General features: G+C 38.7%; 1 protein-coding gene across 5 annotated transcripts in view; it reads left to right on the forward strand.

The window, feature by feature from the left end:
* The first annotated feature begins 968 nt into the window (after window positions 1-968).
* Window positions 969-23,266, forward strand: part of LOC139710208 (neuronal acetylcholine receptor subunit alpha-7-like) — a 95,783-nt gene continuing 73,485 nt past the window's right edge. For 2 of the 5 annotated variants that reach the window (XM_071622138.1, XM_071622140.1), the window contains exons 1-2: window positions 969-1,031; window positions 1,317-1,443. In XM_071622138.1, the coding sequence (XP_071478239.1) occupies window positions 1,377-1,443 (67 nt within the window). In that variant the 5' untranslated portion in view covers window positions 969-1,031; window positions 1,317-1,376. The other 3 variants (XM_071622137.1, XM_071622139.1, XM_071622142.1) reach the window with 2 other exon arrangements.

The following is a 23,266-nucleotide window of genomic DNA, read 5'->3' on the forward strand; positions in this document are numbered from 1 at the left end:
GAAAGTAGTGCTCGACCATTGACGAGAGAAATGAAAATGAAAGAAAAATGATAGGTGTAAAAGAAGCCAATAGCGAAATAACATAACGACTGGAGAAGCCAACAATTTCGAGTTTAATAAGGATCCATTCTTCTTCAAGTGCATGCTGTCTCTTCAAATATCTATCAAAAATTTTTCGGTCTGTTATAAAGCGACAATGAACATAATCATGAATCATGAAAAATGAAGTGTGTGCAAGTATTCGGGAATTTAAGAAAGCATGTCCTCATCTCTAACGAGGGATAGACCTAAACGTGACGGGGAGTGTTATCACTACTTCATTAAATCCCTAGATTTTCAGAAGCTTTCTTATCTCTCATTCGATCTAAATTGATCTTTCACTCATCAGCTTATTTGATTTTACCATTTTGATTTTCCGTGAAGCGAGTTTCACTTTAATGCCTAATATGGATTATTACGCCATTTCACATTGCATACCTGGGTATGCATGCCTTGTTGCTTTGTACGCATTTCTCGGAGATCAATCAGTTATGACTGAAGCAACGTTATGCATTTCTAATTTTTCTTCCTTTTCAAACGATTATACTCGCAGTTCCCATGGAAACTTATTACAGACCAGCTATATCGGTGGTATAATCAGCAAATCACGTGACAAATTGATATGATGTTTTGTACTTCATACACCCATAAAATGAGCTTACTAATACTGAAATCATTCGTCAAAAGTCCTCCATGGTTTTCTTCAAACAACTCGATTACCGAATCGACTCCCATTTTTGGATTAAGCACAGCAGGATTCATGGAATGCACGGCACGGCGCGAGAGTGTTGTGCGTGCCGCCGTCATAATACTCGTGCGCGGCGCCATCGATCGGACGAGGAAATATGAATTCAGTCCCACGACGCACACGCACGCACTCGTTTACCCGTCTCCTGCGAGCGATTTTGAGCTCACTTTCCCGTTTCCACCACGGAGTGCCGTATGTTGAGCTCGTCAAATGAACTTCGGCGATCGTGGCAGGTAAACGGTCGGTGAGTTGTCTCTGACACTTTCTTATAGACTGTCATCGGCATCTCTCTTTCTCTCTGTCAGCGTTAGATCTTGTCTGCTTCTTCTTGGACTGAGTCATATCCTATTTCGCCTTCCAACAATCAGCATTTAGATCTCAACAAGTGAATTCTGTAAAGAACACACAGATTAGAAGTCAAAACATGGCTGACAGTTACAAGTCTGGATAATTAATTCTGCTTGCACAGCTGTTGGAAGTGAGCACTTCCAACTCAACTTTTGTCACCACATTTGACATTTTCTTACAGATAACGCGGAGTCGAAGTCGGTTTTCCTCTTTTGTATCGGATACTCACAGATATTCAAACATGAAGACCATAATTTCGACGTGGTGGACCTTATCCATGGTTCTGACGATTATTCCCTTTTCTCGAGGTAAGTATATACTATGACATAATCAAAGCTTGTTGTGCACATCTTATATCAAAATTGTTTTGTCGAGTAATTCTGCTGGCCCTATCAAATTTGGAGAGAGAAAAAGAAAGCAGAAAAAAAAAATATACAGTGCACTGCGTCATTCAAGGCCAGTGGTGGTTTTCAAGTCTCGACTAGCATTTTTTTTCATCATATCCCATGTCCTTTGTCCTGTTCATATTTTGAGTTGTTGATGACGCTGTGGCGCCGAGCATGTCTTCTTCACGCCATCTGACGGTTACGAGCAGTTTTAGTGCTTGATGTGAAATGGACTTAATGAGCGGTCGAAATGCCAGACACCAAAAATTCCCGGAAAGAAAACTCTATCTTGGTGCCGTTGATTTTTGCCGATTTCCTTCTGTTTATATTTTGGTCCCGATGTCAGCATGATTCTTATTGTATACATTATATTTGAACTGTATAAATCAACATTATTACTCTCTCTTTCTCCTTCTTACACTTGTAAATACTATATACTATATATATGCACGTGGAGCCATTTTGCTCTATGGATTGTAATTACTTTTTTCATCTTTTTCAATTCTTGCGACCCTCTATTACTTGTTCTCTTGTTTTTTTAAGCTAATTCTTATTCTCTCACATCTTCATACTTTCTTTTTTTACCAACTATGTAAGTATAGTTCCGATCTTTCCTGATGGGTCAAAGATTCATTAGTTTTTATCCTAAGTTAAAGCAAACATATCTTTCGAGCCCCATAAGGATATCATGATCAAGAAAAAAAAAAGCCCTCTCCCCAAATAAAAAAGAGAGAAAATCTCCTGCACTTTTCAGTAATTTCTTGACCTTGTTTCATTTTAATCGTGTAAGTGACTCAGGGAGGGCTCATCTCACAAGACGCTCTGTGACGTAATTCTAATTATAAGGAGTTTTCCGCTGACTCGTTATTTATTGAATGAGTGGTAAGCCTTCGACTCAAGTAGCTTCGACCGAATTAATATCCATTTCATTAGAGCAGTTTGGCATACGAGCTTATTGGACTCGCAAGAGGGTTAACAGAAAACAAATTCATTTCGAATGTGCGTTTGTATCTAGAAGTAAACATTTGACATTCTTCATAAAAAGCCAATCAAATCTAATTTGATTGGAAGTATTACACCGCGCGCTACGCTGAGCAAAGGGCATCTTGGGAATTTGAATGCAATCACGTCACGAATATTATTGAAGTGTTGGAAACGTTTGTTACGAATGCAGAATGAGGAGCATAGCAAAACCCTAGCTCAAATATTGATATTGCGAAGCCTGATTTGGGGAAATTTGCGTGGCGATGTTGAGCCAGTTTTTGAATTCCTGTAACCCTTAGACGGAATGGGGAAAAACTCTACCCGAAAAGAGAAACTAGGAGCGGAAATATAGGCGCAGGCCAAGCGTTCTTGCTAAATGTGTTTACTAACTCTTGCATGGGTGCGTTATAGTGAAAAGACGTCACCAAAAGAGAGAGAGAGAGAAAGAAATATATATGTAATATGTTTTTATGTATGCATATATATATGTACATATATATGTATATATATGTGTGTATATATGTATATATATATATATATATATATATATATATATTATATATAAAGAGAGAAAAAGAAAGAAACTTAATAGGGAGAGAGAGGGAGAGATGAATACTAGTACTCTCAAGAGAGATTCTCGCAAGTGAGAGAAATATAAAACAGATTTTGAATTCTTCGTTATCGACCCGCAAAATTTAACAAATGACAGAGTGGTGAATAAATGGATCACTTTGGCTGCGCCAAAGTGATGTGATTTGAACCTCAAATTATTGTTATTCCGCAGTGTTTGTGCTGACAACTCGAGCGTAAAACGAATAATAAATGAACAAAAGAACCATCAAAACCTTGTCTCGATTTCCGTTCTAACAATATTTGCGAAGCCTCATTAACGATATGAATACTTCGACACATGTCTTTCAATTTTTTTTCGATGTGCGTAGCCTTCAACTTGTTACGAATCGTTAAGTGGACTCAGACATAATTTCACCGACATTACACGCGTTTGTTGTCACCGTCAGTCATGGGTGATTTCCCCCATATGACTCGGGCAAAAGTGCCATGCTTGTCAAAACAGGTAGCAATTTGAACCAAAACTGAAGTCGTTTCTGTTTTATCTTTGTATGATATAAGTTCCAAGCATTCACGCGTCATCTCGCCTTATGTACCTGTCTTCACTGTTTCCCATTCTTCACTACAAGTAGGGTGATCTGATCAGCATTCCATTACATATAGACTCGTACGGGGTTATCATCTATTAAACTGGACATTTATTTGATTAAGACTAAATTTCACTTCACATTTCCCATTTATCCTATGTTAAATCGGCAACACGATATTATTTGCCGTGTGCAAATGCTGAAGGCGGCGAGGTATTGGAAGATGGCCGCACCTCAAACACAAAACTCTGACCAGAAGTGTCTAGCATATAGGCAGCTGACTCTAGATCGGAAATGAAGTTTTAATGCAATTGCTGGATCTTGCTTTGTTAAAAAAGAAGATTTTTTCTGTCATATGTATTTTTTTCTTTTGTGGGAGTTCTCTTTTTTTTTTATTGAAGGGCGCAGCTTAAACACAGGGACAAAGAGTTCTATAGCCAATTTTTTGTCGTGTTAAAAGCACCACTCAGGCATTTTTTCATAAAATGGAGGATGACATAATATTTAAACTGGTCACTTTAAATTTCTTTCAACTTGTGATGGGAAATGGTGGAAAAGAGAGAGCCATGCAGGGATGGCTTGCCAGTACATTTCTTACACGATGGAGTAAAGTTTAACCTCATTTCTCTCTTTTTCCTTAACGTTTTATTTCGAATCAACCGACCATTCCATTTCCCCTGCCGTGAACAATAATCACTCAAAAAGTACCCCGATTGGAATGGTGCTATCCTTTTTATACACCCCTCCCCTTATTGAGTCACAAAAGGATAGACTGACATGATTCAAGCTCTCTTGACACAGTGGTAATTTGTTGTGTTGTTGTTGTTGTTGTTGTTTTAAAAAACGTTTTATTGGGATTCCATCATCCATGATCGGTTACAAATTGAACATTCCGTAACATTTCAAACATTGTATAAGTTAGCATAGTTCATCTAAATGAATTATTGGACTGTCATTGTGTTAATTTCTAATTATATATATATATATATATATATATATATATATATATATATGTTATGATACATATCAATAACATTCATATATTCATCACAGCAATAATCATTAAACAATTGAATCAATCATTGATAAGGGGTCAAACAAAAAGCATATTATGTATGAATATAATTATGTACATCCATATACTATCTATACATATTCCATTGTCTCTCCATAATCCATATCCTACAGAACGTTGTTACCCCTCCAGGTATACCTCACTTCTTTCTTTGTACCTCCATGGTCAAACACAGATACACAAGCACACAAACACACACCCACACACACACACACACACACACACACACACACGCACACACACACACACACACACACACACAAACAAACACACACACATACACAAACAAACACACAGTTTTTTTCATCAAACACATCCACACCACAGTAAAGAATAGACTTCCGAGACCTAAGAAAATTGATCTAATATCTATTTCCTGAAAATTATATAAACCAACTAAACTATTACATGCTAATGATATTTCACTTTCATTCCTCCTCAATGCTTTATAAGTACGTTTTGATGTTATATGCTTTTTGTGATGTATTTTATTCTGCTTTTTTTTTTTTTGAATTGCGCATCCTCCATATACAGTTCTCGTTTTAATGTACCCTTCCATGATGACGGTAAAGCTAAAAGTATTTTATATATTTTACCAATCATTTCTTCACTAATTTCCAATCTCAAAACTCCCTTCTCAACTTAAATATGCCATTTACATCTACCAACTTATAAACTTTATATACATTCCTAAGAAATCAAATTTTATCAAACACTGTCATGTAAATTTAGTAACGATCATAGGTATCATCGATCACAATCGAAATCGAAGATTTAAAGGATATAATTATTTTGTATTGTAAAATGTACATTTATTTATTGGTTTTGTTTACCCATTGTCAAGAATCGATTCTATTATTAAAATATTTTTGCGGGGACGGGTATATTTAAGAACGCAGTTACTGTGTATTATTTGTGTGTATTGTGTGTATAAAAGTGAGAAATTTGACACAACGACAGTCCTAAGAATAATTTTTTCAATATTTTGTAATACGTTTGAAATGTCACGCAGGTAGCAACAATAACTGAATGTTCAATTGTAATCAAAGATGGATGATGGAATCGAAATAAAATATTGTCTGAAAAAAAAAGTTTGACAAAAGATAAAAACAAGAAGTCGTCAATATCGCAAGAAAGTTATGATTGACTCGTCAAACGAATGGACATAATGCATTAAAAGTTTTACACCAACGTCGACAGCAGGAACGACACACGATGGCGGGGGGTGGGGGGGGGGGGAGTGCCTGTTTTCTTTTTTCGACCCTGTGCTCGTCATCTTTCGAGGGTCGTCCGTCAGCGAGATAGTGCGAAGTGCTGTAATTACCTCGCAAGACGAGTCTGGCATACCGACATGACTGCCATATTTTGATACCCCTCTCCATCCTCGTGTGTCAACCAACCTATTTTATTTTGGGGATTAATCCCGAGACGCTTCCCCTCTTCTGCTTTTCAGTTACGAAAAAACATACTTTATCTCCGTCGAGACTGACTATATGGAAAATAAGAAAGATAAAGGAAGAATATTCTAAAAGGCACTATGTTCACGAAATGGTGTACGGTATCTCAGATTGAGTGCTAGTATACGAGTGCGGAGTGACAGGATATTGATATTCTGTTTAGTACAGGGAATTCTTTTAACTTCCTTGATTTAATGAAATGAGTGTACGAACTGTCAGCTTAAAACACAATATAGGCGGGAAGTACATGTTGTAATTCATTTTAAAAAAATGTGTGACATCGCTTTTGTTAGTTTTTTTATAGCAGTCCTGAAGGGCTTGGTGCTTTGATTATCGTCGGTCAGTGGATTTCAGTTATAAACCGGATTTGATTTGGAGTACTTTGGGAAAGCATGTAATTTTCCATTCACGTTCATTCGGGGAGGGGGGAGGGGAATCGGAAAGGGAAATAGAATGAATAAAAGGGAAAGGGTTACGTCATATTCTAAAAACGCTAAAATATTTGGTTCAAGATAATTTGATGACCATTGGGTTGTTCATTAATTTCTTCTATTGTTAGTGTAAATCTTCAAGAACCAGAAAGCACAAAGTTTTTTTTTCTCTCTCAGGTGGTCACTGTGGGCCCCTAAAATGGTGAGTAAGTTGTTACCGTCGTTCTTCAAAGCATCATCATTATAGGCACAGGCATGCGCATTGGCTCAATCTCCCGAAAATAATGATTAATGCGTCATAATTACTTATGTCGTAATGCTTGAATCATGCCACACCTTAAAGGTGTAAAATAATGACATCAGGAATCTTTGTTGCAGTAAACTTTTTTAAAATGATTTTCGAGCATATCATATTCCTTGATAAATATACTCAATATTTATATGAACAGAATGATACTTTTTCAAGTCTAGTGTGTCTAACATCTGCTGGAACATCACACGCAGCCCAGTGAACGAATTTCTGCAGTTCCTTTAACTTGAGCAACCCTGATGTGAAACTGTGTATTGTACATGCCTGACATACGCGAAGAAAATGAACTGATACAAGCCACTAGCATTTCATTTCGCAGGGAGTAATTATTCCATGGCGGCTAATTCAAATTCGTATTGCCGTCCATTTATCTAAAATAAACCTCGGGGCATTTCCTTTTGACGTTTCTAACCGCACCATAATCCATGTAAGTTGGCAACTTCGCAAAATTCCTCTCGCAAATTTGAGCGATTACCGAGCATGCCGAGAGTGGTGCCACAATATTATTTGAATTTGAACGCGGATTTACTTATTAAGGGTCTGTCTCTTAGAAGTTTCCCTTTCTGCAAGAAATTTACAAATATGCGGCCTCTCCGACTGTGCTGAAGCATTTTTCCTACACACTCCAATAACTCCCGAACAAACACTCCCCGGCAAAACCCCGGTCTAAGCCCGCAGTGCATGATCTGCTGTGCGCCTCACCATGTCACATGCCATATAGACAAACGATCCATCCCGTCTTGGGAACGTCTTGTGAATAGGCGACAGGCACGTGTGACCTACCTCTTATCATCAAATTCCATTACAGCCAAGTTCATGCATGACAATTTTACATAGATAGAGGTTGAAGACTTCATCACACTCTGACATACACTCATGCATGTATGCCAATTATTCATTATGTATTTGAAAGATGATGAATAAAATCGCGAGAAGGGAAAACGCTTTAAAGATTACCTATTCATTTGAAGGCCTCATTCTATATCTAATGAGGACTACTAATATACTTGATGCTGTTAATCGGTTTCACTTTGGAACAATAACAAGCAGCAAATTTCAACGCTTTACATACCGTTATATAACCTTTTCATTTTTGTTGAAGGGAGGGGGTCATCGTAACAATTATTGTGATCTGTGTGTGATCGTGTGTTTGCCTGCATACTTAGGATTGATTCTCCTGGTAAAAAACAAACAAACAAACAAACAAATAAAACGACAATGACAAAAACCCAATGTCTTTATGTTCATATCTATGTATAATAGGATATTTTGTTTCTTGATTATATGATTAATATGATGCAAAACCAAAATGAGGTGATATTGAGCGTTGTAATCTCATGAAATATATTTCTGGGGGAAAAAAGAAGAAATCATTGAGCGGTATACAATGTGATCATGAAATAGCAGCAGTTACATATCTCACAGCGTAAGTTTATACAGTCAGGGATTTCTTTATCTTCCCTGCTGACACAAGATGAAACTTCGGTTTCATCTTTTATTTTCATTATTCATGTTACACTTCTCTTATGGCTACATCATCCATCTTCTATATATTATGGTGTATGTAAGAGAGTTTAGACACAATTAGTATGTCATACATTACTATGGATTTTACATATTGTTGTGTGTATGTTATAATGCAAATTACACATTACAGTTATGCAAGTATGTGGACGTATTGTGTACTTATTATGTAAAATTTATATAATGATTATTCAACATCAGCAATGTTAATGATGATTATAATTTGGTGTAAGTATGTGTCTGCTATGATTATGTTAGGGTGTGTGAGTGTATAAAATACCTACGTAAAATATAGTATATGTCTATCACTCTTGTATGATACTTCAATTCCCGTATAGATGAAGAGGCCCCGTTGGCGGCTCTCCTTCCTGTTTTACTTATGCCATGAGAAACGCGACGCTTAGGTTCACAGAGCTCAAATTTCACGCGTTCTAATGCAACCAGAGGCTTTCAAATTTAATCACTCTTCTCGGCTCTCTCTATGTGCGCACACTTGCGTACACGTGTAGACATGAAGGGAAAAAATGCACTCACTCACTGGGTTGATTACGGAAGAGGTTCTCGCCCTTATTCGATATGATAATTTCTCCCGTCTCATTTGGAACACGGTTCCGGTACCGTCTTGTGTCCTATAGGTCCTGTGGCAAGATTGCTTGAATATGAATTACTCACTTTTCCTCATCGCTCGGACTTGCGATTGTTGGGCATGAAAAGAAAAATAAACAATAAAACAAAATAAACTTCTATCGGTGGGGTGGGTATGTTACTATAATTTAGAATGAATTTTTTCCGAAGCGTTTTCAGCTACTTTTATATATTAGTTGGGTTGTATTTCAAAAAAAAAAGTTTTGCGCAGGTGTTCTATCCATTCTCTTAACACATTCAAAGTGACTGCGTAAATCTCATATGTGTTACATGGAATCAGAAATCAAGATGACTGGAGGAAGATCTGAGGACATAAAATATTTCACGTTGTGACGTAATCCACTCTATGATACGTTTTGATGGCCCTGCCTGCCATGGGTTATATTTGACTGATACCATGTTTCTTGTGGCCCCTTAGAGCTCTGTGTGGATGCCATTCTCTTTCTGGGTATGCAAATAGACCTTTTGACCCTCATTAGTGAAGGTCGTTTCAGGAAGGATAACAATCAGAGAAAGTCGCTTCCTTCCAGGCATAGTGATTTGATACTGTTTGCATTGTTGTAAATGTATTTGAAACTTGATACAACACTTGAATATTACCTGTATATATATATATATACTGTAACAGTTCTCGACATCAGCGGTAGTCTTGTGGCCCGATCGGAATCTAAACTTCAAAATGAATTTTCCTATTTCCTTTTATTTCGGACCAATATTTAATTATTATCATAATAAACAGTTAAGATTTAATATTTGAGGATTTTAGTGGCCCGAACTGGCAAAGAGAATAAAGAGTTATATCATATATATAAGTATCCTATGAAAACTTTGTAATGCACGTTTGCGCAAACGGCCATGGATTTGTTTAAGGTTCACCGTATTTTGCCGATGCTATCTTATTTTGATGCCAAATCATGTCTTCTTTCGATAAAGTAATAGGGACCCTTTACGGTCGTTGAAATGATGCGTTATTGCCATGAATTGTTATACGCCTTCCTATATTTGGTCTTCACACAACGCCCCTGAAATATTTCAGAATAGACGTGAGGGAACTGAGGAAGACGTTTATTGGTTTTGTTTTCACGTTTATTGATACGCGGGGAAATGAAATTTCCCACCAAACTCAGCTCACAATTTGCTTCCCACAGCTCGTGCATACTAGCAGTGAATTTATTGTACATTACGGCTCGAAGCTTGTAGGTTTCTCTTGAATCGTAGATGCATTCTCCATTTTAGGTACTTTTCTTATTACAGTCACACACGTAAGATGGTAGTTGGCTTTGAGCGCATAATGCCAACAGCTTTCACGGGGTATGGCGGAAGAAGAAAAGGCGCCCTCCTTTTCTTCTTGTTGTTATGTTGTTATGTTACAATATATATATATATATATATATATATATATATATATATATATATATATATATATAGATTGATAGATATATATATGCAATATTCTATAGTATGGCGATAGAGCCACGAATGTTATTCCACAGGCCTACTGTGTGTTTATTTGATTTTAAAATATCGAATATGAATGTCCTTTGGCAATGATATGCGGGTTGAATGTTGCTTGTCACATGAGAGAGCAAATATTCAGCTGAAGGGAAAATAAATGAAGGAAGATATTGTTGGCAGATGCTAATCCAACTGACAGATGTTAGTTACAAAGTCAGATCTGACTCTCTAAGCCTCTTATAGAGATAATGTGTCGCACGTCCAGTATCGGAGTATAATAGGCCCCGTCTCCGAAATGGAATATCGTGTCGAGTTTGGTTTTGATTCGCCAAGGAGTTGTCGACTTAAACAACCTACGACATAATAATGGAAGCGGAAAGAGCGTTAAAAATACTGTCTGAATAATTCGGAAGGTTTTTGTTGAATTTTCAACTGACATGAGCATCTTGTTTTTGCTTGTTTTTCACTCACTAGAGTTTTGTATCTGATGAAATTGTACAATACAGTAGAAACAACTGTAACGTATGGTGGCTGGAAGCAACTATAAGAACATTAAGAGAAAAAGAAACTGTATCTCATACACGTGTGTATTGTCTCCACGGAGCATTGGTTGTAATCATCAGACCTGTGAGAGGATAAGTGATAAGACTTTTGAATTGTTGATTTGAATTGTGACAGTTTCTTTTAAAGGGTTGTATAATATCAATTGCATTATATACGAGATATAAATGTAATACGTGCTCACTGAAAAAACAAAATACAGGGTAATTCCATTGTAATAAAGCACACTATTTTACTGTACAAGTTACAATCAGCACGTTGTTCTGTGCTTGATTCCTCACCTAAAGACGCGGCTAGTACCATGATTAGATACTGGTTGACATTCTGTTCTTTATTATTTTCACCTCATGAGAGAGGGTCGAACATGTTTTTGTTTTTGTTTTTGTTTTTTTGTTTTTTTGCTGAGTGTTTTTTGTAGGCCCTACTTCAACGACGTTTCTTCAGGAAAATAATCGAAAGTTTACTTATCATAACAGATAATGAAGTTTTTAGAGCTTTGATGCCCGCCAGGCTGGCCGAATAGAATATCATTTTTGTCGATAATCATCTGCATTTCAGATGTGTCTTGGCTAAGGAGAAATTAAAGAAATTTTGAAGGGGAACGATATTGCTCTCTCTTCTGTGCTGGTGATATAATTTGACAGTGTCAAGATATCACATTTTCTTTGCTGTTCCAATCCCTGTTTCTGACCATGATCCAAGCCGAAATTGGCTCTCAAACTAGTCTGCACTAAAAGGCATTCCACGTATGCTTTGTCCTTGTTTCCGGAGCTGGAAGTGTGTTCTTCTCAAGCGTATTGTGATAAGTTACAAATTATTGGCTTGCGTGTTGAACTGTCGACGGAGCGAGTGGTGGGTATCCTTATGCCTGGAGAAATGTCAGTGAGAAATTCCATCATGAAACACTGGATGAAACAGAGAGCGCGGTAACGAGTGACGTATTTGTTACTCCGTCTGGTCTGGCTTGCAGGGAAAACATCCAATGCATGTCGGTTGCACCCATCTCGTATAATTTGGCTCCATGGCACGCTCGTTGCGTACCCACCTTATCGAATCAGATCCGGGTTACGGTTGGTCTAACCACCGGAATCTGGCATAATACGAATATGCATTCTGCAGATAGCAAGAGTATTTTGTTAGCCTGTCGACGCAAATCAGGGCGACCCGCCAAATTACGCTATCTCTGACGAATGACAGGTTTAAAAATCATTCTATTGACCTCTACAAATTACCCACACCTCCTGACGTAATCCAGCGAGCCATTACTATCATTGAATAAGCAGGAAAATGGGATCAGCGTTGTGGTGACTATACAGTTCAGTATTTTTCGTTTTGGGTAATATGTAATCCGCCAATTTCATGCATGACTATCTAGACGCGTATGGTGGAAAGATTTCATCAATATTTAGATTAATCAATTGCGTTATTTCTGCCAATAAACATGCTGAGATAGAGACTACTATGAAAGAGTACTGCCCTTCGAAGGCCTTTCTTAACGAGATGGCAATCTGTCATTGGATTAACCCGAATTTCCATGTCTAGTTATCCTATCCCATCCTACTTTGGCATGTGTTGTTCTCATGCTTCGTCGAAATTCGACACTCCAAGCCACATGAACTCCAAGAGTGATAGAAGATATCAGTCAACAAAATACCTCACCAATCGAGATTGATTTGTGAGTACCTGGGATTGAATGGGACGGATGCCTTCTTGGGGTTTGGTGGAAGATTAATCGTAGACCATACGAACGCATGTCATAATCGCTTGACATGATGCGCGATTTCTGGTGTGAAGCCAACAGACAGATGTGGAGATTCAATATACGGTTCCATGATGTGTGTCACAGAGCTCCCATTCAGTTCACACCAATTAATGTTCAGGGTAGTCCTTCTGGCTGGCGCCTTTCATCTCGACATTCAAGAACCTTGGCACTCCGAGGTCCCGGAGCTGTAGGTACATGTATATAGTAGTGTAGTTGGTAAATTAGCGATCAATTTTTACGTCAGTTTTGATGAATATTTAACGGGAGAGTTATTGTGATGTAGAGAAATTATTGAGAAATCACCACATCATCGTATTTGCGTAGATGGTAACAGACAATACCAATGTTCGAAGGCTGTGAGATTTTGACATTTCGAAACTTTCTCATTTCACAACCGATTTGATGAAACCGCCACTGTACTTGGCTTTAATCCATGCGTTAAGGTCAAAATAAACATCAAGTACCATTCTACTGCATTATTGCGTGGAATTCAACAATTCACAATTTGGCATATTTTTAGATACTTCGTTGTCTCTGTGTTGCATTCAAGCCTTTCAAAAAATGGACAAGTACTATCACTTTGAAATAATTGGTTGATATCACAAATTGCCAGTTGCTGATGACAGTCTCGGCAGTTCAACGCATGGAGATTCTTTTTGGCACTGCCTACTTTGTTTGACTTCATTTAAAGACAGCGGCTAATCCTCCTCTCATTTTCATATAAAGCGCTGTTTGACGATTGGATGTAAATTGTGACATACATTATCTACAGATCTAAAACTAATGCCTGATAATTCATTCTTTCAGACAGTGCAATAGTTGCTTGTTTGATTTGAACTCTTTGAAATCTCTACTGCCAATAATGGTGTGTTTGAAGATCAACGTACTTTTTGAAGGAAGGCGGGAATCCACTACGTCTGCATCAACATGGCGTGAGAGAATGACCGTACAATGTAATCAAATGTTGTTGGGGACTACCTTGACCTTTCCAAGTATTGCCTTTATCAACAAAATCCTACAGGCCTGGAATGCTACTCAAAACATAATGCAAGCTAGTATCGCTTACACAGTAATCAGGAGGGAAGCTCTGCACAAGTCGAATAAATACGACCGCTGATAATTTCTTGCTAGTCAACCGCTTCTGTTACGATTAGTTCCTGGACTGCTCTAAACATGAGCTTCATTGACCGCTGAAAGCATCCCTTCCACTCCTAATAGACATAATTGTCCCTTAACCCTGGATTGAACGAAAAATCTCTGGCATTCATAGAGAGGAAAGATTTCATAAAGGGCGATATGCTTATAATATACGCTTTCAAGCCATCACTCTGCAGACGTTTTCATGTTCATGAATTATGGCGCCAGGATGATTCACGTCACATAGCATCTGTAATATTTGACGTCAAACTAGCACATCACAGGCCTATCAACCATAAGTCAACAGAAGAATACTGCAGCCAAGAGCGCTTATTCCAAGCGGTTCATTTGGGAGCAATATGATTGCAAAATAGCTGGAAAATTATTCTCATTGTAACTCCGCTGACATTCTGATGCTCCTATGCTTGATCATGAAATTAGCGGTGATGGAATTGGAGGAAGTAAAAAGTGAAACACTTACGACGAAAGGGTACCGTGATTTGGATAATTTGTAGCACACGATTATGTGAAGAAGTTAAGAAGAGGGCAATAAAAGATATAACCTGTGTTTCAGGAGGAAAGTATGTGTAGATTGGAAGAAATTTTTTGCATTCACGAAAATCCATGTCATTCTTGTCATTGAAGTCGTGTGCAAGCGAAATAAAAAGAAGAAAAAATGAATAAGGAGATAAGGAGATATATTCAAGCATACGTTCAGAAAAACTCGTATTTTGCTGACAGTGCATTTGTGATTCCTGTACAAGAGAGCACACGATAGTTCTTGCAGGTTGGAACATTCCAAGCACCAAACTCATTGGTGTATTTCTTCCATTGCGTGAGAGCACATGACAGCATCATCAAATGAGAAAAGGCAATGCGGAGTACCAATGTGTGCGTGCACGCGCTTACCTTTGTAAGGAGTCTTTTATGTTGGAAGGAGCAGGCATTTTGATCCGTCGAGACGCGCTTACGCAACGACGCAACATTTTTTTTTTTCAAAACTTTCTTGCAAGCCACGCCGGTGACTTTAAACCTCTCAGTCTTTAGCTGATCCCAACATTGACGCATTTCGCATCAACTTTCATCTTTTTTCGTTATGCTTCGTCTCAGTCTGAGTTGATATCGTCTCGTTACGTCTGTCCCTGAAGTATAGCCAAAGATATAAACACGTTATCATATTTCATTTCACCAACCTCAAGAAGGAAAGGGTTCACTAATGTCAAATCTTGTTATGCTGTGCGCGATTACGCACTGTATATCGTTGTCTCAGACCTCCACAGGATCTTTGAATTAACATGCACCCACTAGAGATAACTCACCGCCATGTTTTATGTAGGATTCACGTGTAATGAAGGAGAAGGAGGTTAAGTGCCTCTTCCAGAAAACTTGGCCAGATATTGATTGAAACATGGTGCACCAAAGACTAATGATATTCTGACAAGATGGGAAGCGGCATTGATTACGCAGGGACTCTATTGGACTCTATGCATATAACACAGGCCTTGTGTTCAAGGTGCAGTCAAAGCTGCATTAGGGATCATGCAGATGAGATTGTTCTCGCGCATGACAGGCAACAGACGTTCCGAGCCAAGACCTTTGAATCCAGGTAATACTGTATGGAATGATGTGGGAATGAAGTTCACGAGAGGGGGATAGGAGGGAGGAGCGGGGTTGAGAAAGAGGGAAAGGCATGGGGAGGAAAACTCTGCTCGTTTGATTGAAATTATTCTTGACGCAATAGAAGTAATTTTTCTACATATCTGATTACTTCCAGGACAATTATGATATCGCAGATTTATTCATAATGAAGTACTAGTACATGTAATACATTGTGTGTATGACATGATTGTGTGTATCTCACGCCAGCATTAAGTCTATAAGCTAACCTGATCTCATTTTATTTGTTGCGTAATTCATGACATCTATGCAGTCATGGTTATTCATGGCCCAATTCTTGGTAGCCTTGACGGCTTTCGGGTGTTTTAATCTCGTTACGACTTTCTGGACTCTCTGTAGGAAGTGGGTGCGGAGGAAATACTGCAGGAATGAGGCAAGGTAAATGAGAATGCCGAGGGAAGGAGAACTCGGGTGGGCTTGATTACGATTAATTTAGGGGCGAACCTGCGTCGATTTTTGTCTGCTATTACCACCAATTTCGTCGGAACACAGGGAGGTTGCTAGGTTTCCTTGTAACGAACGTTCCTTCGTGCCAGACAGTGTACCTCAATGGAGATGGGGATATCGAGAGAGGCGTTGACAGGAACAATTATCAATCAGCTAATGAGATTGGTCGAAGACGATGCCGCGCGTCTTCTTCCGACGAATCAAAACAAAGCTCTGAAGCGGAGTCCAGTTAAGAGCAACATCTGTGCCAGCGTACGCCTTCGCACCGTGGTGGCTCTATTCGAGCTCGTTGTCAATATAACCGTACCCAAGGGTATCCCCGCGATACCGAAGAAGCTAAACTCGAGCCCTCTGTCGGATGTCTCTTCTTACGAGATTCCCTTTCTCCTCGACGAACACAGTAAGGTCGTTAAAACCCACTGCTAAACAGAACGTCTTAGGTGTCAAAGGTCCACGTGTATCTGTAGCAATCCTTGTAGTCTATGGCCCCTTTCCCCCAATCACAATCCTTCAAATTAAATACGACTTGTCGAGAACACCCATTTCAGAGGATGAACTTACCCATCGACTGCACGTGCAGTCGGTTCCTCGAGCCGGTGGCTTAGAAACACCAGATCATAACAAATCTCGCTTTTCATAACAGTGGCATCTTAAACCTTTTAACACTTTCACTAATTGGGAGTGGATACAGATAAGACACCTATATATGATTATATGAAATATGCCTGTTATATACATATTATGATATGCATAGATAGACATAAAGATATGCCTATTTGTGTATGGAAAGGGGGAAGAGAGAAAGAGGGGGCTCTTTACTGCAAAACAGTGATGGTTTCCTTTATTCGTTCATTACGTTTATATGCGTAGGGCGTAAAAGTAAAACTTTGTCATCTTTGCAAGACAATCCTTTAGCCATCTGACACGATACGAAACGCGTTGGCCATCACACCCTCCCGTCACCCAACGCCGAGGACGCGTGGCTTTTAGCATGCAGTAATCAATATCTATAAGACTTATCTCACCAGAAATAGGGTCTCCTCAAAGGCCACTTCACACAGCTAAATGCCCGCCTGGTTCGAGTTGACACGCATGACACCGAGCAATTTGTCTCCGTTTCAGTCAGCTCTCCTCGTCTTTTCACTTACTTGCATAAACATTCCAAATTGTATATGGCCTTGAATGATTATGAGTTGCCAATGATTTTCAGCTATCACTCTGAAGCAATATCAGTGTATTCAAGTAAAACTACTCTAACTTGAAAAGATATCTGTTGATTGATTTTTACGTGATGTCGTTATCTATCGCTGTACAAATTTCTCCAGTGCTTTTACAGACAGAATGATCATGAGGCCAACACAGATACATTAGAACTTCCATCTATTGTACAATATGCGGTCACAAAGTTCCCCGTTAGACTCCCTTTTCTTCCTGCGCCGCTTTCCATGTGGATCAATCGCGTTGATACACTCGCGTAGATCCTACAAGAGAGTAAAGTATGGTGTGTTTCTCTAGTTTATCGAACCGTCATCAAATGAAGACAAGAGGCGGCCGCGAATCTTCTGCTCTATCTTCATAACCGGGAGCTGTCCCCTCGTCAGGTGCAATGAGGTAAACGCTCTAGTACAATTCCATCCAGTTTGATGAGTTCGAAGCTTCGCGTATGGCTTGAGCTTACGAATATATAAAGATCTAGAGGTTTTCAAAAGATACGGCATTTAAGACTTCGTATTTTGCTGAAAAAAAAGCAAAACAAAACTATAACACATTCCGTACCGTTGTGTGTGTTTATGTATGTGTGTGCGTTTATATTCCATATTCTAAATGTTATTTGTATCGCTATCTTCCAGCAAAAGCAGATAATGTCCAAACGAACCTCGTCGAGGAGTCAGGATTGTCATCGATGTGAGGCCAAGTATGTGGAAAATCTTAACGCTCTGGTGGGCCGGTTAATTCCATGTTCAAATTTATGTTTTTAAAACAGGTGCCAGTGTGAGTATGTGTGTTCAGAGTTTTAGTTTTTGTCATGTCGAGGTGTGTGTGTTTGTGTCGGGGGTGTGCAGTTTCTACTAAAGAACCTATATTTTCGTGAAAGGCATGTCGTTTAACCACAAGAAAACTTGTGGGTTTTTTTTTTTTTGGTAGCGCATGATATTATGTTGTAATATGTATTCAAGTAGATTAGCATTTGACCGGACCAAAAGATGTTTTAAACTTAACATTATTACTTGTAGACCCTTTTTCTCAGAATGGATGCTAAAAGTGCAAAAACAACAATAAAACTCATTATCAGGGTATATTTTCTTTTAGTTCGTTAGATAGAACGAACTGAAATCAACTTGGTTCAAACACCAGCAGAATTTTTTTCTTATTCACCTTATCCTGAATCTCCTAAGGAAGAATAAGGGGAAGAAGACAATGTGTGAGCAGAAATCATCTGTATCTATTGCAGTGTTTCTAGAGGGTATTAAACGATTTCATTCGTCATCAGAAAGGGAGTCCTTCGAAAGTTTGAACACGATCTATTCAGATATATAAAGAAAAAGAAATCTCTATCATCCCAACAATGGTGCACCTTTAAGACCGAAAATCTCGATGTGGTGTGCATCATTCAGCCATGCTGTTTGTAGTTGTGCGAGGATGACTTTGTCACTTGATAATTCATGCACCCATATCATGGTTTTCTGTAGTGAAAGCCTGACTGACGAGCTAAATTTGACATGTCTTCACTGTAATCAATATAAACTACGGTATACCCATCAAAGCAATAGACGCAAGTAAAGATCAAAATTGTGTACTCCGAATAAAAGCTCGCTTATATTACAATCCATGAGCATCCACGCACTTGAATTGTTTATCCAACATTTACGGACGCAATATTCATTCAATAATTTTAAATTTCCTGAGGAATACAAAGTCACAAAAAAAGCATGTCATATGACAGGATTTGTACAGAATAGATATTGTATACGTAAAAAAGCCCCTCGTAATCGATAACCGAAACTATGAAGAGAGTCATGGTGTCTTCGTCAACACAAGGACAAAGCCTTTGCTGAATTTTGTTTTAGCATGGTCATCGCAGGTGCGATAGGGAGCAGTGATGCCTAAAATAACGGAAACTCGATCAGGTTTGGTCTGAAAGACAAGGGAACTTGGCAGTCTTCTATATCTCTCATGTCACGTTGGGCGTGACTGCACTGCAGTTTTGCGTGATCGTGCGGTGTTGGTCCTACCTCCAGTCGCTGTCGTACATGACGATAAACGACACACAGAGTTGATGATGTCGTTTGGCGTTTTTCCACGCTCCCGAGAAATTCAGTAATTTGTTAAGTGATGTGGTGGTATTCGACAAAGCACCGGGCACTTCTCACGAGACGAGAGAAAAAGGGGAGATGGGTTAAAATGGAACTCGCCGACCGCCCTCCTTGCAAAAAAATGGACACGACTTCCTCCGAAGATACGAGGACCTAATGAGAAGAGAAGAGAAGCATGGCTTTGATGTAGTGTCGGTGGCTATTCCAATTAGGACGAGCCTTCCTCGTGTTTCTGCACTTTTCTCCCGGCCCAGTCCTTCGGACACGTCGCATACCCGCTTCACCTATATGTGGTGTGGATGATTTACAATCGGATGAAGATAAGCGTTGTGTTTAAATGGTTGCATGCTGATACCAATAAACACATCGTCATAATACAACTTCCCCTCCCCCCCCCCCCACCCCTCCCCACCCCTCTCTCTCTCCTCCTCCCTCTCTCTCTTTCTCTCTCCCTCTCTCTCAATATTTCCATGTCTTTCCATCGAGAGAGAGAATTTACCCCGACAGGAAAGACAACCGACTATTTTTCCCCTTTTGGTATGTGTTTGCGGGATGAGGGGGGGGGGGGTACGTCTATACATGAATCAGATGTCCAAAACTTTTGACAACATTCCATAACTTACAAAGTTCCTAGCGTCGATTTGTCGCCTCAGGGCAGTCATCTTAATTATCGTGACGGCAATATATCATTTTGCGTCATACTATTCGTGCAACACTTCGACGAGTGTAATGAGATTTTGTTATACTTGCTGTTGTTGTTTTCTTTTCGGGGAATGGTCTATGAACAAAATAATTTCATTTTATTACATAACATGTGCTGACTTGCAAGAATAAAGCGGAAATCCGGCGACCAAACAAAATGTGAGATCAATATTTTGAGTTTAAAAAAAAATGAAGATTGTGTCAAGGACACGAACTATATACGACCAATATTGTAACAGTAATATCTAGCAAAAACAAACCATTTTAATGAATAATTTCATGTTTTCCAAGATTTGAACACAAACGTCATCAATGGCCTGTCGCTTGTTTCCTACAACATGTACAAATAAACAACAATGGTTACTACAAATAACCAATAATACAAAACCGTGTCATTCTGCGTTACGTCGCGGTGCAGTGAAGAGAAAAAAAAACAGACTCGGTGGATCTTCATCAGTATACTCGGCTAATAAATTATATTTGAATAAACTTATATAAATGTTGGTTACAATTCCCAAATGAGACAATCTCCAGGATGGGAACTAGGTTCTTCGATTGCCTGTAATTAATTTGCACTCTGTCGAAAAGTTTCCTCGACTCCAGTTTCCAATAAATAAGTCGAAGTGCAAACACTCTGGCTTGAAAGGAGATAGATTCGTATGCCCGTAGCGAATTAGTGTTTCCTCTCTCTGTTCGTCTGATGAACAGTCTCGCATTAGACATTATTTGGAAACAGTAACATACAGGCGGACTGAAATAGGCGGTATGGTCTGCTAAACAAGCGATTATACCCACTTCTTGGTAATGCAATCTTTCTTTCTCCCTTCTGTCGTGCGGACGAGCTTGCTATAATCGTGTCAAAGATGATGGATATCAAACAAAGATATCGTATTTGAGTGCTTCTGCAATCTTGAAAGAGTTTACATCTAATTACAGCTGATCTGACAGGGAATAAGACATCGGACGCTCAAGCACACTATAGAATCAGATAAACACACACAAATATATATACATTATCATACTTATATACTAGTATAATGTATATAGGAATGATACGAATGTATTACGTGTGCCCATCGGTTTGGGTGTGTGTTTGTATATTCTAGAGGGTTCCATTGCGTCTTCGCACGTTAAATATGGCTGACTCTTTGACGTTCGATGTGTGTGCCCGGTAATATTCGTGGACGGAATTAAAGATCGTATGTGTGAAGGCATGAAGCTCTTTATCCGACTCCAGGTCATTTCAAATTGGATTTGGCAAAATCTCATCAGTCGAGCGTCGACTGCTTTGCCAGATTTAAACTTAAACAGAGGATGGCAAAATTAGATTTTTGGATAAAATTACTCACACAGGTTAGTTCCGGTCCTTCCAAGAAGGACAATACAAAGAAAGAAGAGGGGAAATGTGTTGGCTTCAGTTAAGACGAATATTCCCTATGTATTTGTGACGCAGACATGGGGCAAGTAAACGTTTTGTTGTTCTTTTTTGGCAAACAAAATGCTTCGTCCATGAAAGTATATGCAAAATTTCATTTTTGATGACCAGTAGTTCACTCGTAATGATTACTCTAGTTAGCGGTTACTAAAATTACTGTCACTGTCACGACATTCTTCCGGTAGAGGTATTTTTCATCGATCAGTTGTGCAGATTATATCCTTCAATTTAAAATCTACATCTTTGTTACAGTTTTTTAATGATGACATGTCAGCTACTTACTTATTTTCCTGTCAGTATTGCCTTTTCTATCATTATCTTTTAAATAGAATTAGCTCTCTCTCTCTCATATGATTTCAACGGTCCAATCTCTTTACACTTTAGTGGCGTAGTCCCTTGAGAAGTGAAATCTTGTTTTCAGCACACACACCATACCAGACAAACAATCGTTTCACGCCAAAAGTTGAGGGAAGAGGCTGCTGAACATCCCCTTCCCGTGTTGACATCTGATCTGTTTACAATGTGCCCTTCCTCTCTGAAAATTTTCCCGCCAACATTCATCAAACTCTTGCTTTTTCTGTGTTCTCGCCCCGCCGTACCTGCGACCACGTCCTGTAAAGAAATAATTGGCATGTTTGGGAAAAGGTTAAGCGTGCCAGCACATTCCGTTAACGCTGGTGAATGTTGCCCGTACTAAGATGGCTTACGCAGGGTCGTATATCTCATCCGTCAGTATCAAGATTGCTCATCGTTCGATCACGCATGCGCAGTCCGATGACTGTCTGCTCACCGGCGCCATTTCATGGGAGTCCCAGTTTGGCGTCAAGACCTCTTCCCCCCCCCCCTTTTTTTTTATGTCGAGAAGAGACCAAACAATGCAGACTTAACTATAACTCTCTTTGAAGGTCTCTCAGAAAGTGTGGAAGTAATTATTCGCTCAGGCCATAATTACTTTTATCCCGCAATTTATCAAACACAGTTACCATCTCCCTTCTTTTGAATTGCCATTCAATATGCTCTTGTGTTTTATAATTATATAAAAATGTCATGGACACACACACACACACACACAAAAAAAAATATATATATATATACATATATATACATATATATATATACATATATATATGTATATATATATATACATATATATATACATATATATATATATATATATATATATATATATATATATATATATATATATCTAACTCTGACAAGACTCGATTCGAATTTTCAAAATGAACATCATCATAGAGATAATGGGAATAAAACCGGAAATCTGCACATGATCAAAGAACTCGAAAAAGGATATTATAGTAAGCGCGCAGTGGGAAATCACTATCCAACATCAAACTGTACATTAATTCCCAAACATATTATCGTTTGTAAATATTGTTTTGCCATGCAAGTCGCAGAGCAGAGTGTGCCTACATATTCAAGAAATATACGATAACGGGAATCTCAATTTTTTAAGTATAATGGTAATACAAATTGACTGCCATTTATACCATAGTGATGCTTCCTTAGAATTCTTGGACTTACTTGAAAAAAAAATGACGTAGCACGTTGTATCGCGAATCATCCACAACGATTTACGCAAAAAAGTTCCGGTTTCAACCTCAAGTCCAGCGCATAATGGTGCTTTAAGAGGACGGTCGTGTCTTTTGAA

Source organism: Diadema antillarum, unplaced genomic scaffold (genome assembly GCF_040938485.1).
Source record: "Diadema antillarum isolate AM-2024a unplaced genomic scaffold, OU_Dant_1.0 seq00001508_RagTag, whole genome shotgun sequence".
In the NCBI taxonomy this organism is placed as follows: domain Eukaryota; kingdom Metazoa; phylum Echinodermata; class Echinoidea; order Diadematoida; family Diadematidae; genus Diadema; species Diadema antillarum.